Raw genomic sequence first — 15780 nt, 5'->3', positions numbered from 1 at the left:
GTCACAGTGTTATCTAAGAAAGCAGTAATATGCTGGCTGCTTCTTCTTCTACTGAAAACAGGATCATGTAAAGAAGCAGCCGCCTTTAATATTTCAGCTCAGATTATTAAGGTTTTATTAAGGATAATGTGTTGTAACGATTCACTGATCTCATGAGATGAAGGCGGTACGCCAAATTTGGTTTAGATAATTTGGGAAAAATCCGATTCTTGTTTTTCCGTTTCTTTCTGGGAAGTTATCCCAAAGGATGATGATGATGATGATGACGATGATGATGACAGAAATCTGGGGTCAAGCAAAGAAGCCCCTGTTCTCAAGAAGCAAGAGATTCCGCCTACACTGCAAAAACACAAAATGTTACCAAGTGTTTTTGGTCTAGTTTCTGGTGAAAATATCTTAGTACGATTGAAATAAGACAAAACCTAATGAAAGATATGGGAGCTCGTTAGTGACAACAAAGTTCCAGTTCCACTGCCAGATTATTTGACTTATAACCAGCACTTTTTCCCCATCAGTTTCAAGCTAAAGGCTGAATGCTTACTCCACCGTCCTCCTCCTACCTCTGGGAATGTTGATCTTACAGTCCAGGTCTCTCTCCTCCAGGTGGTACAGCGCCACTTCCTGCAGCCGGGCGCGCTCCAGCTCCGACAGGCTCTGGATGGGAACCGGCTGCAGACGCACACTCTGTCCCAGCATGGTCGCCCAGGTGTGGTCCCCCTGCAAGCAGAACAGAGACGGTCTAAAAACCTCTGCAGAAATGAGTCCAGACACTTTGTGTCATTAACAGGTTTGTCTTTTATCCTGAAACGTTCGATGAAACAAATCAGTTTGTCAAATTCTTCAGAGAAGATGATCAAACAACCATCAAACATTTTGTTGGATGTCTCAAAACGTCCGCAACACAAAAAGTAAGAGTTTTCTAGTGACCAACTTCAAGTCAAGGGCTTTACAGTTTTCTATGCTGGAGTTATTGCCCTGCCAATTGTGTTTGCAGGTATTATTCACTGGTTTATTTTTATCTGAGCCATTCTTTGCAAAAATACTCTCTGTCTGTTGACCTTGAGGTCTTTGGTTTTATTTCTCTCATTAGACAAAGCTTCAGCCAGCACACTGGCAATACATTTTAGAACGGAGCATGAATGTCTGTCAAATGTCTGTCTTTAGAAAACAGACTAAATGTAAACACAGACAAGAAAGTCTTCAGAAAGTTGTAATAATATTTATACCAGTAACTTTTTTTCAAAAGGCTGTCATATCGAGATTTACGATTAGCCAACTTTTCCCAAATGGTTTAAAAGTCTTTTTATTGAGAAGCCAGAGTGACGAGAGTCAGAAATCCACTTTCTCAGGCAGCATAGAGTAACACAGATTTCTCCCCTCCCCCACCTGTTACTGGGCAGGCTGAAAGAAGACAACAGGACTTTTTCCTTACGTGCAAGAAACACAAAGTCGACTCTTTGACCGGTCATGCATCAAAATAAAAAAAAACAGGAACAACAGTTGGCAAGCTAAATATTACGATAACAATATAGTTGTTTTGAGACCATTTTCATAGAATATATTGATAATGGGATAATAATGCAAGTTCGCCCACTTAAAGACCAACAAACTTCAATTTAGTAAAGAACACTGGAACACATTTTAAATATCCAAAAATAAAACACATCAAAGCCAATAAACAGGAATAAAAAAAACACACACACACAACCAAAACCACAAATGAAATGTATTATGATTTCTCTGTAAACAGAATCGCCCTTCAAAGAACATTAATCGTCAGAATGGAACGTAAGGAGCTCAAATAATTTCCTTTTTCTCAGTCAGTAGAGCTCGTAAACGTTACTTTGTAGCTCCCGTCTCCTCGTATCGAGCGTTTGACTAAGATCAGCCGTCAGCTGCACAAGTAAAAATAAACTGAATACAAAATCCTTATATGGCGGTCCAACTTTAAACCGTTAACATAAACTCGTAAAATGCACTGTGTAAAACCTGCAGTACCATCAAACATCTTCTGCTTACATTCATATTACTGGGTGTACTTACAGGCACACAAAACACAATCACGTCTCGCTTAAATATCCATGTGTTCGGTGAGATGAAAGTATGAAAACGTGGCAGCGCTTTGACAGAGGTTTCATCTAAAAAGGAAGGTGGGACTTTAATAGTGCCAAGTTTCATAGCAATTTATGTCTAAATGTGTTTACTTTCAGTATGGTTAAGTATTACATTTGGGCTGCAGCTGCAGTCATTGGATAGCGTTCAGGAAATAAGACAAGTTTTGTGTCCCAACGATGTATGAAGATGTGAGTTTTTAGGAGTGAAATACTTGAATCAGCCTCAAAACAAAAGTAAAAATGCATTGTGAGGAAGCTGACTGAAAGAAAAAAAGAAGCCATTATGCAACATAAAAAGCCAAATTTCAGTTTTAAAAATGCACTCGGGTATTTAGGAGAAATGTCCAGAGGTCTATAAATTAAAATGTTAGTTTGTTACATCCAGAGGGACCGGTGCGTTTCACGAAATAGACTTGGAGCAAAATATTATGTGGAAATGTCGATGCAACATCTCAAGACATCAGTCAAAAAGTTAAAGTTCTGATGGAAATGGGTACATCGGATGAAAAATGACCATATGTATACTGCTAAATTGGGTACAATTAGGACTAAGAAACATAAAATCAATGATTTAGAATGGTCCAAAAGTTCAGCTTTTTCAGTGAGACGTTTGTGGGAGGAAACCCAAAATGTTTCACCCAAAGTACCAAACTCATGTTGGCAAACTGGTTAATTTGTAAGAGAGACTGATTGTTCTGGAATCTAGCAAATAAAAACAATAAAACGGCAAACATTCAGTCTGATCTGCCATGTTTTATCTGAATTAATGGTATTTCCAACTGGAATCATGTTGCTTAAAAAGAATCTTGTGAACCAGAGAAGAAGATCTTGAAAAGAGCATGGTGAATGCAAAGTGTTTGGTGGACAGATTGGCGAGTCAAAGGTCAACCAGAGCCAGACTAACTCATGAAATGTCCGCCTCCCGACTTTTCAAACCCTGTCAGACAAAAATGCAAATGTGTCTGCAGCGTGACAGCAGGCGAAAAGGGCTTCCTTCCTCCAACTGCTGGGCTCTGAGGAGCAACTGAGGAGTTTCGTACGGAGCGTAAATTAAATTTAAAGCTAAAACTCAAACTTTTTAGATGGGAAGAGCTAAATCAATGTCACGGCGCTTTCTTTTTGATTAGAAATGGTTTAGTCGGTGCGTTGTAAAGTCGTAGCTAAAAACTTCAAAACGTTTCGTTGTTTGCAGACTCTGACCAACATTGCTGAAACATTTGGAGCCTGCAGAAAGGATTCGTTTACGCATTCCACTCAAAACCAGTTTTATTCTTTTATTACATAACCTGAAGGAGACGTTTGCAACGCTGGAGACATTTCTGCAAGTGTTGCCATTGGCAGATGCAGAAATATCATGCATGTTTAGCTGGATAATATGCTGGCCTTAATGTGTGATAATTTCAGATCTCCACATACATGCATGTATGTAAGATTTAAGATTTATTCATGCAAGACCTATGACTGAAATGAGAAATATCTTAAAGTGCTTCACATGTGGCTATGCCTATTTTGATGTGTAACAAAAAATCTAACGTTTCAATAGTTGATTCGTGTTTTTATAATGTAGCCCTTTGAATTACCTTGTTGGTGAAATTTGCTATTGAAATAAACTTGATTGATTGATATGTTCGGTTGATGTGTTAAGAACTTCGATCTACCATTTATCTTGCTTTTACTGATCACAGCAATATGGAAGTGGAACAAAAAGACGCAAACATCTGATTTTACAGAAGTTTAATGAAAGAAGAATGTTTTGTAACATCACTAAAAGTCTATTTTTTTTATTGTAGAGGTCAATAATATGCCATGCCAGGTCCACATTTGCCCAATTTTGCTTTGTATGCCTTCATGATGACAATATATTAGCAAAACGAAACACTACTTAACATTTCTTACTGCACTGATTCCATTTGTAGCCAGTTTTTAGACTTAAGGTTCTATTCTTCCTGACCTTTCCTTATACCGTGTCTAGTTATGGGCTGCTGTCAATAGCAGGAAGTAGGAAACAAGACAATTCACGCCACATGACAGCCAAACCACACAGGAAGACGGAGCAATGGGGTATTTTGTGCCAAGCTTGCGAGATATTTTTCCACATGTGAACCAAAAACAGTCTGGAGCAGGACAAGAACATCAAATATGAGACAGAGAGATTTCTTTATTTCTTTTTCTTTTTTTTCTTACATCTTTGTCCTAATCAAGAAAGCTGTTTTTTTTGGGTTTTTTTGCTAATTTGCATCAAAAGCATGTTGAAAGAATTGCTTAAATCTGCAAAACATTTGCTCTGACAGAATGAATAATCACTGCAGAGAAACACCTGCTGTAACACACTAATTATCTAGGTTTACAATGAAATATGGCTATTTATAAAAGTAGCAAAAAAAAATAAATAAAATAAAATAATGTGTATGTATGCCTCATGATGAGGTGACGGACTTACAGAAACACTAACAGCTGGCAGGTGTTTCTCACCACATGTGGGATCAAACACGTCTCCCCTCCAGGCCTCGGTGTTCCTGCACGGTTCTCTCCGTCTTCGTTTTGTGATGTTCGTCAAAAATACTTTGCTGATTTCAAAGGGAAATTAAATGTTGTTTGTCACTCTCATTAATTCAAAAGAATAATAAATGGAAACCAAAAACTCAGCTCTTATCTGAACGACTCCTGAGGTTTTCTGCATCTCTTTCGTCAGGGCTGTGTTGATGTGATCAGAGGCTCGTCATTCAATAATCATTTCAAGAAGTCACCCACGCCAACAGAGGAACGAAACTCACTGTGACATCAAGCAGATCTTAACTTATTCATTTCAAGCTTTCTGCTGATTTTTTTTTATTTTTTATAAAAGCTTTTAATTTCCTGTCAAGGAAACTCCTTCAGTGTGTTCTGTCCTGTTTGGGGATTTACATAACGAACATGTAAGAACAGAGTTTCCTCAGATCTAATGACGTCTCATTATCTTCTCATTATTCGGCTTCGCATCGTGTTCCCGAGAATTAATAGGACACGATGGCTGGTTTTCATTAAGATGGTCTCAAAACACAGCTTTACACGCATTAGTATGTAAATGTGCTCTGGGAGTGGCTTACATACACTCACACACACACACACACACAGACGCAGGTAGGATTTACTAATAGGTCCTTGGCAGAGCCAAAGGCTTGTGCCTTAACAGGTCACTCACTGACACAGCAGCTGTTGAGTCAGGTCTGACTAGAATTTCATGTTTACATCACAAACAAATAGATTCGATTTTGACGTCTTAAAGGTGAATATGATGTCATTCATTTTAATTTCAGCCACCATCGTAGATCTAGACTTTGTTTTTATCCATAAATGTAAAGATTTTTCAAAGAATGTGACTGAAAACAAATCTAGTAGTAGAGCTGTGGAGCAGCACCGAAGCAGGAGCATTCACACACAATCCAACTTCAGTTTCCAGGGTTTTTTTTTTTTTTTTTTTACGATTGCTGACACACTAAAATTAAAACTGCCCCACATCTGTCAAGGAGTGAAACATGAGGCCAGATTTGCACAACAAGAGGCGCATTAACAGCTTCACTTTGTAGAAAACACCAAACATGTCGATAAAGCTTTGACACTGAAACAGATATTGGTGTTACTTCCTGGTAACATCAAAGGCTGCTGCATGTAACTGTTATAAAAATATTTTTATACATTTGTGAAAACTGACACTCTGTCATGATAGTGTAGTATGAAACAGAATCTGTGAGAAAAAAATAAAAAATTGAGCTCTTCTGCCTTCTTCCAGTGCTAACTAAAAACAGCCAATCAGAACCAGGAGGCGGGTTTTAGTGCTGTTAATCATGCTTGTGCACACATGGTGCCTCTTCCCAATGGTAATTGAGCAGGATGCAGGACACACCCATGTCAGGTTGGCAGTCCATCACAAGCCAAATACATAAATATCTACGATCAATATTCCAAAATTTTGCTTTATTACCAACTCCAAGAACCCAAACGCTCCCCACTGCTCCATCTCATCACACCTCCACCGCTGTGCTTCAACTGTGACATTTCATACTCTGATGTGATCCTGAACCCAACCTGAATAATTTTCATCTTATCTGACAAGATAAGATGCTTTAAATTCATTAGCGCCCCTCCCCACCCACTTTGTGAAGAAGTCAAATATGCTGCTTGTTCTTCCAGATGAGAAAAAAGGCAACATATTTGTTGCTTGGCAACTGATATCGTACAGAGTTCAAACCGTCTGAGCTTTTCCTGAAACTCGTCTGATGATAACCCCTCAAAGATTTACCTATTTGTCTTTTTTCAGGCAGGAAGGTCCTGTAGGACCAAGGTTGGAAAGGTTCTACTTTAACGCACTGAGGTTCATTTTATTTCAGTAATCAAAGTTTTAAGAGAAAACCTCAATTGGTGATCACAGGCAAAAACTTGGGTTGGGTGAAGTTTATAATTTGGATTATATTTTCAGATATAGTTCAAATTCTGCTATTTAGCTAATTTTGTTGTAACAAAATTTGCTATAAATTGGAGAGTAAAGACAGGAAATGAGTGTTTCACATAATTAAACTATTAGTAAACACAGAATAACACAACAAATTCTGCTATGTTCAGGCCTATTTGGAGAAAATATTGAGTAAAATATAAAATCTGAGTTAATCTGGAAAAACTTTCTAACCAATTTATGTAATTATCTGTAATTATTAGGGATTGTATGAGGACTAAGAGGAAAATAAAACAACCAAAGATAGATATCCAAAGACTGTCAACATGAAAATCACACAGTATCCACACACACACACACACACACGCACACACACACACACACACACACACGCACACACACACACAGTACCTGTAGGAGGGCTTCACCTTTTCTCAGTTAAAATCCCCAAACTTTTGTTGCCTTTAGTTTGCAGAGCCTTGGTTATCCAGACTTTGTTCAGCAAAACAAATTCATCTCAGCTTCATCTGAGCTGAACGAGACTGAATGGGGAGGGCTGAGCAGTGTGTTAGATTAAGAAAGGAGGAGGAGGAGGAGGAGGAGGAGGAGAACCGGTGCCGCCGACTCGACTTCTTACAACATAAACACAAGAGAGCAGGGAGGGAGGAGGGACAGGGGAAAAGGGCAGAAGAAGCTGGATAGATGGAAACGCAGTGAAGGAAGACGGTGAGAAAGATAACCGGGCGAAATTATCAGCAGAAACCATGAAAGTAATAAAGAGAGGAGGGATTTAAAGAGGCAATAAAGGGATGTTACTGCCACTTTATGAGGAGGGATTTAAAGAAACCCATGAATCTGAGTAAACACAGACAGAAAGACAAGTTTGGAGGGAAATGGAAAAGAGAATCAAAAAGGGGAAACACGGCTACTGAAAAGGGTAAAAAAAAGATGGTGATCAAGGAAAGCTGGTCACATGAGGAGGGTTAAGAGGACAGAAACAGGAGTATGGTGAGAAAATATTAAAGGGATAACTGAAGAGGAAATGTATAAAAACGCATCAGCTACCAATGAAGAGAAGAATAAGAACGGTAAAATGCTTCCCAAGACAAGATGGTACACAACACCAGGTTAGCACGGCAAAGCAAGAACCCTCTTTTGTTTGGTTTTTACAAATTTAGTTTATATATATAGATACATCTATCTATCTATATATATATATAGGTAGATAGATATATTCTTTTGTTTTTAATCTTCTGATGCGGTTTGCTTTCACGTTGTGCTGTTTTGAAAGCAGACTATAAACTGGGAAACAAAGTGATGATCAGTGGACAGAAATAAAGGAGGAGGACGAGGTGCTCTGTGTGTCCTGAAGCTACTACTGCTTGTAGTTTTCGCTAAACAGAAAACAGAGGTTCTGGTACTATTTCAGTACAATCAGTACTTGCAGTAGCAGCGTTAGCAACACTGAAGGGTTCATTTTTGCCATAAAGTTCAGCTGGTGAAGTCCAAAAAGACCCACGTTTCCTGTAAGTTGGTTCAGATAGAGGAAGGTCCTTGTTCACACTTGAGTACGTTAGGAAGTGGACCACAGCCATTTCAAAAAGCGGGTCTTGGTCCGGTTGTTTGGTCCATACCCTGGTTAGCGTGAGTGTAATCACACCTGCACAGAAGGTTTGGAGCAACTAAGAAATGAACTATAGTCCATTTAAAGTGTTTAAAGTATTCTTAATGTCAGCTCTCTAATTTAGAAAATCTTTGTTGTATTTATATTACCACGATAACAAAAGTGAAAATGGATGACATTAGGTTACTGTTATTGAAACAAACAAGGGCATCTCTCTTTTTTATTATTTTTAGCTCCATTTGGCCATTTCTTGTAGACTTTAATTTTTAATCACTTATGTGGGATACATTCAACCAAGTAAGTTTTGCTTCATGTAAACATAAAACATTTATTTCTAAATCAGTTGAACCAGTTAATGTTGAAATGAGGTCCATTACTCAAGGGCTAGAGAGATGGAGGCAGATTTTACTTTGAAGAACATGTGGAGGACGGGCGAAATGACAAGATGTTGGATTGAGAAATACAGATTTTAAAAAGTATCAAGACTAATTCATGATAGCCAATAAGGAGGTAAGGACACAAAAGAAGTTAGGAGGGAGAAAGACAGAAAGAGAAGAAGAGGGAGGCGAGCGGGAGGGAGCAAGCAAAGGATTAAAACGACAGGATAAAAGGTCTATAAAAAGGACAGGGGAGAGCATAGCTGAAAGAAAGAAAAAGGCCGTGAGGAAACCTGCTCAAGTGAGAGATGATCAAGTCGTAGGACATGTTAGTGGGCGTCAAAAGCTTCTCTGAGCCCCAATCTGACCTGGATCTCCTCTAATTGAGCTGGAATTAAACCACCTCTATGACGTTAGATATGTGGGATCATGATCAATGCTCTCATGATGTTTAAAGAGACAAAAGAACAAGATCAGCAACAAGTTATACATAGCACAGCATGAAGTAGACTTTTTTTTTATTCCTGTGTTATTTTGATCAGAATTACAAAAATCATTTCTTTTTGTTAAATGCCAGAATAATGAGAGAGGAGTTTTCTTTATTACTTTCTGTCAATTTTTGAATTTCTGACAGGCTGAGTCAGTTTTGTAGGCCATAATGCACACAAACACACACACACAGTCATTTTCATGATTTGTGGGGACTTCTCATTGACTTCCATTCATTTTTTACAGTCTACCCCTAAACTAAACCCCAAACATAACATACCTAACCCCTAACCCAAAAACAGCATTTCCCCTTATGGGGACCAAGAAAAATGTCCCCACAAGCAGTAGTGGTCCCCACAATCCTACATTGAGGACAGAAACAGGTTCCCACAAGGATATAAAAACCTGGTCCACACACACGCACACACACACACACACACACACACACACACACACACACACAACTTTTAAGCTCTGTCCACTGTGCGATGGCTCCCTTTGCAACTAAATTAAAGAATGACTATGATAATTTTGTGTTTGGATGACATCATCAAGTGTGTGCCCAATGTAAAGTTCCCAGCTGATAATTTAAGATGTGGTTTTAATATTTCCACATGATTTTCTCTAATTATCATACCACATAATTTGTGGATTGCACAGAACCATCAAGAAGCAAAATAAAAACCCAAAACAAAACAAACCATAACATGATGCCGTCATCCCTGTTTCTTATTGCTGTGGTGTTCTCAGGCACCAAGTTGGCTTACAAGTTTCCACTGTTTTCCTCCAAATCTTTAAAAAAAAATTTAAAATTAATTACAGCCAAATACTTCAGTTTTAGCTTCAGCAAGACTAAAAATAATCTTTGCAAATATTAAAATCTGTATACTTCGTGGAGAATTATCCTTTCTCCATGCTGAGTTCTTGATGTATGAGGTTGAAGAAGAGTCAGTGAGTTGGATTCATGAATCCCATTTACTAATACCACAGCTGGTCCATAGAGGTTCATGCTAACTTTAAGGGCAAGCCGAACAAAATGGACTTCAAACAACAGTTTGTTTTTCCTCTTTGTTAGCCTCTATCTAAGCTACACCCTAAAGAGGGTGTTCCTTAGTGTGTCACTTCCTTTAGCTTTAGCTTAACGCGCATGTGATCTATGTGAATGCATGTATGTATACGAGCATGAAAATAGCTAAATGATCTAGTGGAAAACAGAATTATTAATTCTCACAACTTACAAAATAAAACTTTGTGATTTAGTGCACAGCAGCACTAAAATGTAGGATTATTCTTTATCTTGAAAGGCGGTGCAAAGGAATAACAAGTGAAACGGGGCCAAGAACAAAACCCAGTGGAACTCCATGATTCAAACCAACAAAAATATAGTTTACTTTACACTAAATTTGTAATAGATGCACTTCTAAACAATAGTAAAAAGAAACCCAACTGAAGCAGACTGTATGACAATGTTCAAAGCAATCAAAGAATCAAAGTCCAAATTGACTTATCTGTTCTTTATAAACTCATAAACAAAGGGGGGAAACAGCACATAATCATCATTTACATGACTTAAGAGTGAAATTATGAACATTTATCTAAAAGGTAAGTAATAGATAAATGGAATAACATTTCTGGAGTCTCTTTGTTTGCTAGTTTTTTTATTAGTTATCTTGAAGCTTGTGTTTGTGTGTGTATGTGCGTGAGAATAAGCCTGGAACACGTCTGTCACACACACCAAAGCCCAAAACAAAAGCAGCTAATGTACGGGGGGGAAGAAAAAAATCTGACTTGTCAGGTCACCACAGACAAGTTTGGATTCAATGACCTCGAACATCCCATGATGGAAGACAAATACAAGAGATGGTGGATGGAGAAGATACCGCAGAGAGGAGGACGAACAAATAAACTACAGACTGCAGGACAGTGAAGACTAAACAAAACAAAAGAAAAACAAAGACAAACTGGACCAACAGAGACGCAAACGGACAAACAATATCTGACTGATTATAAGCTCTCAACTTAGAGAAGCCATTTTTTTCCTCTCAGGGTTAATTCGCTTTCCCATCCAGCTGCAAAAACATCTCCCGCCACATCACAACGTCTACAGCGCTTTAAAAATGATTTGCCCTCATTGCAGATTTATTCTGGTTTTGATTTTTCTTCAAACACATTTCAGCTTATAGAAAATGTAACCTGGTTAACTACAATCTGTTCATGGCACAGATTCAGGAAATAACTTAATAGAACCTGTCTGAGAACATGAAGTAGCCTAAACAATTATTGTGCTCAATTCCGAAGAAATTGAAGTTTTAATGGTCTGGTGTTGGCCTGCTACGTCACAAGCTGGAAAATGTCCCGTAACTGATGTAATTTTGAATTCTGCTCTTTAGCAAAGAATCCTGAAGGACAATACTCTGCCATCGGTTCTTCAGCCTTATGCTCAAGACCACTTAAGTGATTCACCAGGACCTTTAGCACACCTGCAACTACACCTCTATAAAGCTAAAAATAAAAACAGTTTCAGAATGGCCTAGTCAAGGTTTGAACTAAAATCCAATTGAGAAGTTTTGGCTTAAAGGAGAAAAATCATGCTTGTGCAAAATTCATGCAATTCATGAATTCATTCATTCATCTATCATGCAAAATTCCCATTTTACATATTTTTGGACTTCCATTTGGGGGCTGTTTTTAGAATCAGTAGTCATTTTTAAAAAAAACCTTAACTTTTATTTGTTGCACAGGAGGCTCGACTAATGCTTTTCAGGGATGTATAGATGTATAATTAATGACAAAAAGCCATAAAAAAAAAGCTTGTTTTTGAAATTAGTACTGAATAAGTGTAAAAAAATAAGTGAGCATTTTCCTGTCTTAAATTGATTTGTATTTACAGCAATGTTCAGCTGACTGTGATTTTTGGTACCTGATGTAAATAAACTGAGGTCAAGGTGGAGTCTTGTGTTTCTGATGTTTGCAACAACGCTTTTTAAAAATATTTGTGCCATGTTTTGCTAACATTCATGATTAATTACATTGACTATGTTTAAAACACTGTTATTTCTTGACATATTTCTGACATTTTTGTATAACCCTATACTTTCATAGTCCATATGGTGTAATTTTTTTTTCTTTAAAATATACTTAAAATAAAGACTGGGAATTTCTGATTTTTGAAATGTGAGATCGTACTGTTATAATAAAAGGTTGTAACTAAGAAGGTCACGTTCTTATTAGGTTTCTGGGTTTTTATCTGGACACAGTATCAATGCAATCCTTCCCTTTAATAACATTCACATGATTTAGATGATTTAATAATTCCAAAATTAAACCTTACTGAAACTCTGGTCACGAAGCATTTCTTATGCCTCTGTTGGTAAACATCTTAAATGGTAATCTGATTTTTGTAGCAAAAAGAGTCCATATGAAAATTTACAAAAGAAAAAAACAAACAGAAAAACATGAGCCAGAGGTTTTGCTTCCTATAGTGAAGAAAAGCGCTTAGTCCTGTAGAGACCATTTTGACCTGCGGCCCTCCCTGCCCGTCTTGTTCCACTGATTTCATGGATATCTTCTGGTTGTCCTCCCCGTCATCGCTTCCTCTAACCCTGCCACTCATTTCCAGTTCAAAGGTCACAGGTGGCACCGCGCGGTCACGTCCCTAAGCCTATGTGCTGACTCCAGCACTCTTCTTCAAAACAGGATGAATGATGCACAGGCGACTCTCAAATTAATGCACTCTGCCAGAGCAGGAAATCCATGTCAGGACATATGGATGAACTTCAAGGATGCAGCACCACCTATAGGCCACAATATGTGCAACAAGATGGCAAGAGCAGCAAAAGACAGATGGATACTTTAAGTTCAAGGGTTGATGAAAGGGATCATTTAAATTTAAGATCAATTTCAGGGTTTTATTTACATGCAAATATGAGTATGTGACTTTTTAACTTTAAGATGACTCAAATTTAGAAAACACTATGTGAAAATAAGGGGAGATTATCTACAGAGTTGTACAAATATGCCTTGATGTTTAGGGCATTCACATACAGCAGGGTAAGAACTAAAAAAAAAACCATGTGTCTTAAAAGTAGTACATGAACGATGAGCATGTTTTAGATCACATGTGTCAAACTCAAGGCCCGGGGACCAAATCTGGCCCGCCATAAGATTTTATGTGGCCCTTTAGAGCCTTCAACATAAAAGTTAAATGAATATTTTATCAATGAAATCAAAGCAGTTCTTATCTGTATACTGCTAAAATACATTAATGTTAAAAAAAAAAATCTGAATTATGGGGGCTTAAGCAGGATATGGAAGCAAGAGCACAGAAGCATCAAATAAAGATAAACCTTCAGAAGAGTACACCCAGAGCCATAAGATGTAAGTGTGATAACAGACAACACATGGCAAAAAACAAAAACCATAATAGAAAATCCCTGGAACATGGCATTTCCCCCCTCTGTTAAGGTATACCAAACCCATGAAATGGAAAATTTACTTTTATGGAAAAACATCTCCCCATGTCCTTAGTCGTGGTAAAACACTTCTGATATTGCCCTATAAAAGAAACCAAAAAAGTATTTACAACTGCTTTAATGTCATTAAACATCTAAAAAAAGAGACTAGACTGAAGGTTTAAAGTGCAGTCAGAGGTCTTGAGTAAGCCGAATTAAATATGTTGCAACTTTGATGTTTCAGTGCACAGAGGACAGAGTCCAACACTGCAAGCTGCACATTACTGGAACCAGATGCAATTATCTTCACACTATCTCTCTCTCTCTTTTTTTTTTTTGCCATTTCTCTCCTCCTGCACCCACACACACATTCTTCTATGCACACATAATTATGTCTATCTTTACACTGACTTCCATTCATTTTTCATTAACTTCTGTTGCCTAACCCAGTCACTTACACCAACCCTAACCAGTAACCCAAAAACACTTCTATCATACTCAAAACATTGTAAAAATGGGCCTTACAAGGTGAGAAATGCTAAAACACACATATACACAAAAACACACACCGATTTGACACAAGAAGAAACACAGCCACACCATACACACAATACACAGAACCAGAGCAGGTGCAGTATAATTGATGAAGTGCTGCTGTTTATAGAATCACTGGCACATGTAGTTACAGATCACATTGTGTGAGAGGAAGACAGTACCCATAATGGTCTTTTAAAGCCAGCTCAAATTGCTATAGCAATATGAGATATAGGTAATCTGTCAGCTGTAAGCATAAAGAGCCCTCACCCTATTTTTCAGGCATGGATATGTCACAGTGCACTTTGTTTGGATCATAATTAGGCTTGAAGATAAGGTTCTTCTAAATGAAAGATAAGGCTATTTATCGACTGTGGGATATAGCAGGCGTTTTCCACAGATCAAATTGAGCTGCTGCTACTGAGTGAATGTATGGGTAATACTTTATTTGAAGGGGGTTGAATAAGACTGACATGACACTGTCATAAACATGACATAACACCTGTCATGAACATGAAAAAGCCTTCATGAATATTTATGACTGTTGTCATAAAGCGTCATTCGGTAAATTATGACATACAAAGTTGACATTATTCAAAATGTCTTTGATATGACAACTTGACATTAACCAAGAAATCATTACTGATATAAATTTGTTATAAAATAATTACTGATTTCACTTTAAAAATTAGGTAACTTTATGTTATTAAAGGCAAAGTTTGAACAGTAATGATTTCTTGGTTAATGTCAAGTTGTCATAACAAAGACATTTTGAATAATGTCAACTTTGTATTAAAAGTGTTTAGCGATTTGCCTCTGTTAGCTAGCGGAGTCTACGCAGATGTTGTGGGTTTTAGTTCCTAAATTGAATTCTCAAAACTTTATCAAACTGTGGTGTTTAACAAAAACATGCAACAACTGGATAATTTTACAGGCATGATACTAAACTGTAGCTCACCAACAGTTAAGCTACAATTAACTGTGGCTACTGAAGCTAACCCTAGCTACTGTTAGCTTCAGTAGCTACGGTAGTTGCAGTTAACATTAGCTACTGCAGGGCTAACTTCAGTAGTTAAAGTTTGCTGTAGCTACCAAAGTTACTGTAAACTGGTTTTAAATTCCTGTAGGGATTTTAAAAAGGAGCTACTGAAGCTAATCGTAGCTACTGTAGTTATGTAACTGTAAAATAAATTAAAAGTAGGTATGCTAGCTAAAGTTCTCCAGAGAGCTGCATTTAAAAACAAACAATTTAATCTGAAAGGGCAATAAACATTTTGGTAGGACTGTTAGTACAGCAAGTGTTTAAAAATAAACGTTTACCTAAATTAATTCTAGGGTCTGCATCCTTCGAAGGACCCGGTCTATGAAGACCGGGTCCTTCGAAGGCCGTGAATAAACGAAGACCGGAAGAGAAAAGCTGTGAATTCGGGCAGGTCTAGCCTTCACCAACTGCCCCTTCCCCCACTTCAGTGTAACTCATGTTGCCTAGCAGCCATGACAGCCGCAAAGCGGAGAGCGGAGACGAAAAAAAAACGGCGCTGAAATTTGTTTTTGTACAACCCCTGGCAAAAAGTATGGAATCACCAGTGTTGGATGAGCAGTCATTCAGACATTTCATGCTGTAAAACAAACTCGGATCAAAAACATGATACAATATTAAGGTCATTCCAAAGTGCAACTTGTTGGCTTTCAGGAACACTCAAAGAAATGAAGAGAAAACATTGTGGAAGTCAGTGAATGATACTTTTATTGACCAAACACA

The 15780-nt window shown here is 37.8% G+C and overlaps 1 protein-coding gene across 2 annotated transcripts in view; it reads right to left on the bottom strand.

Annotated features, from left to right (window-relative positions):
- Positions 1-15780, bottom strand: part of arhgap36 (Rho GTPase activating protein 36) — a 61957-nt gene that overhangs the window by 25621 nt on the left and 20556 nt on the right. The window contains exons 1-2 of one of the 2 annotated variants that reach the window (XM_088016001.1): positions 6955-7087; positions 561-717 (exon numbers count right to left, since the gene is read on the bottom strand). In XM_088016001.1, the coding sequence (XP_087872127.1) occupies positions 561-696 (136 nt within the window). In that variant the 5' untranslated portion in view covers positions 697-717; positions 6955-7087. Of the gene's footprint in view, positions 1-560; positions 718-6954; positions 7088-15780 lie in introns of those variants that run through there. The other variant, XM_088016000.1, reaches the window with a different exon arrangement.

Source organism: Poecilia mexicana, unplaced genomic scaffold (genome assembly GCF_051168715.1).
Source record: "Poecilia mexicana isolate PSO_F unplaced genomic scaffold, ASM5116871v1 scaffold_18, whole genome shotgun sequence".
Classification (NCBI taxonomy): Eukaryota; Metazoa; Chordata; class Actinopteri; order Cyprinodontiformes; family Poeciliidae; genus Poecilia; species Poecilia mexicana.
Note: the sequence above shows the minus strand (reverse complement) of the source record. Positions and strands in the feature narration are given on the sequence as shown.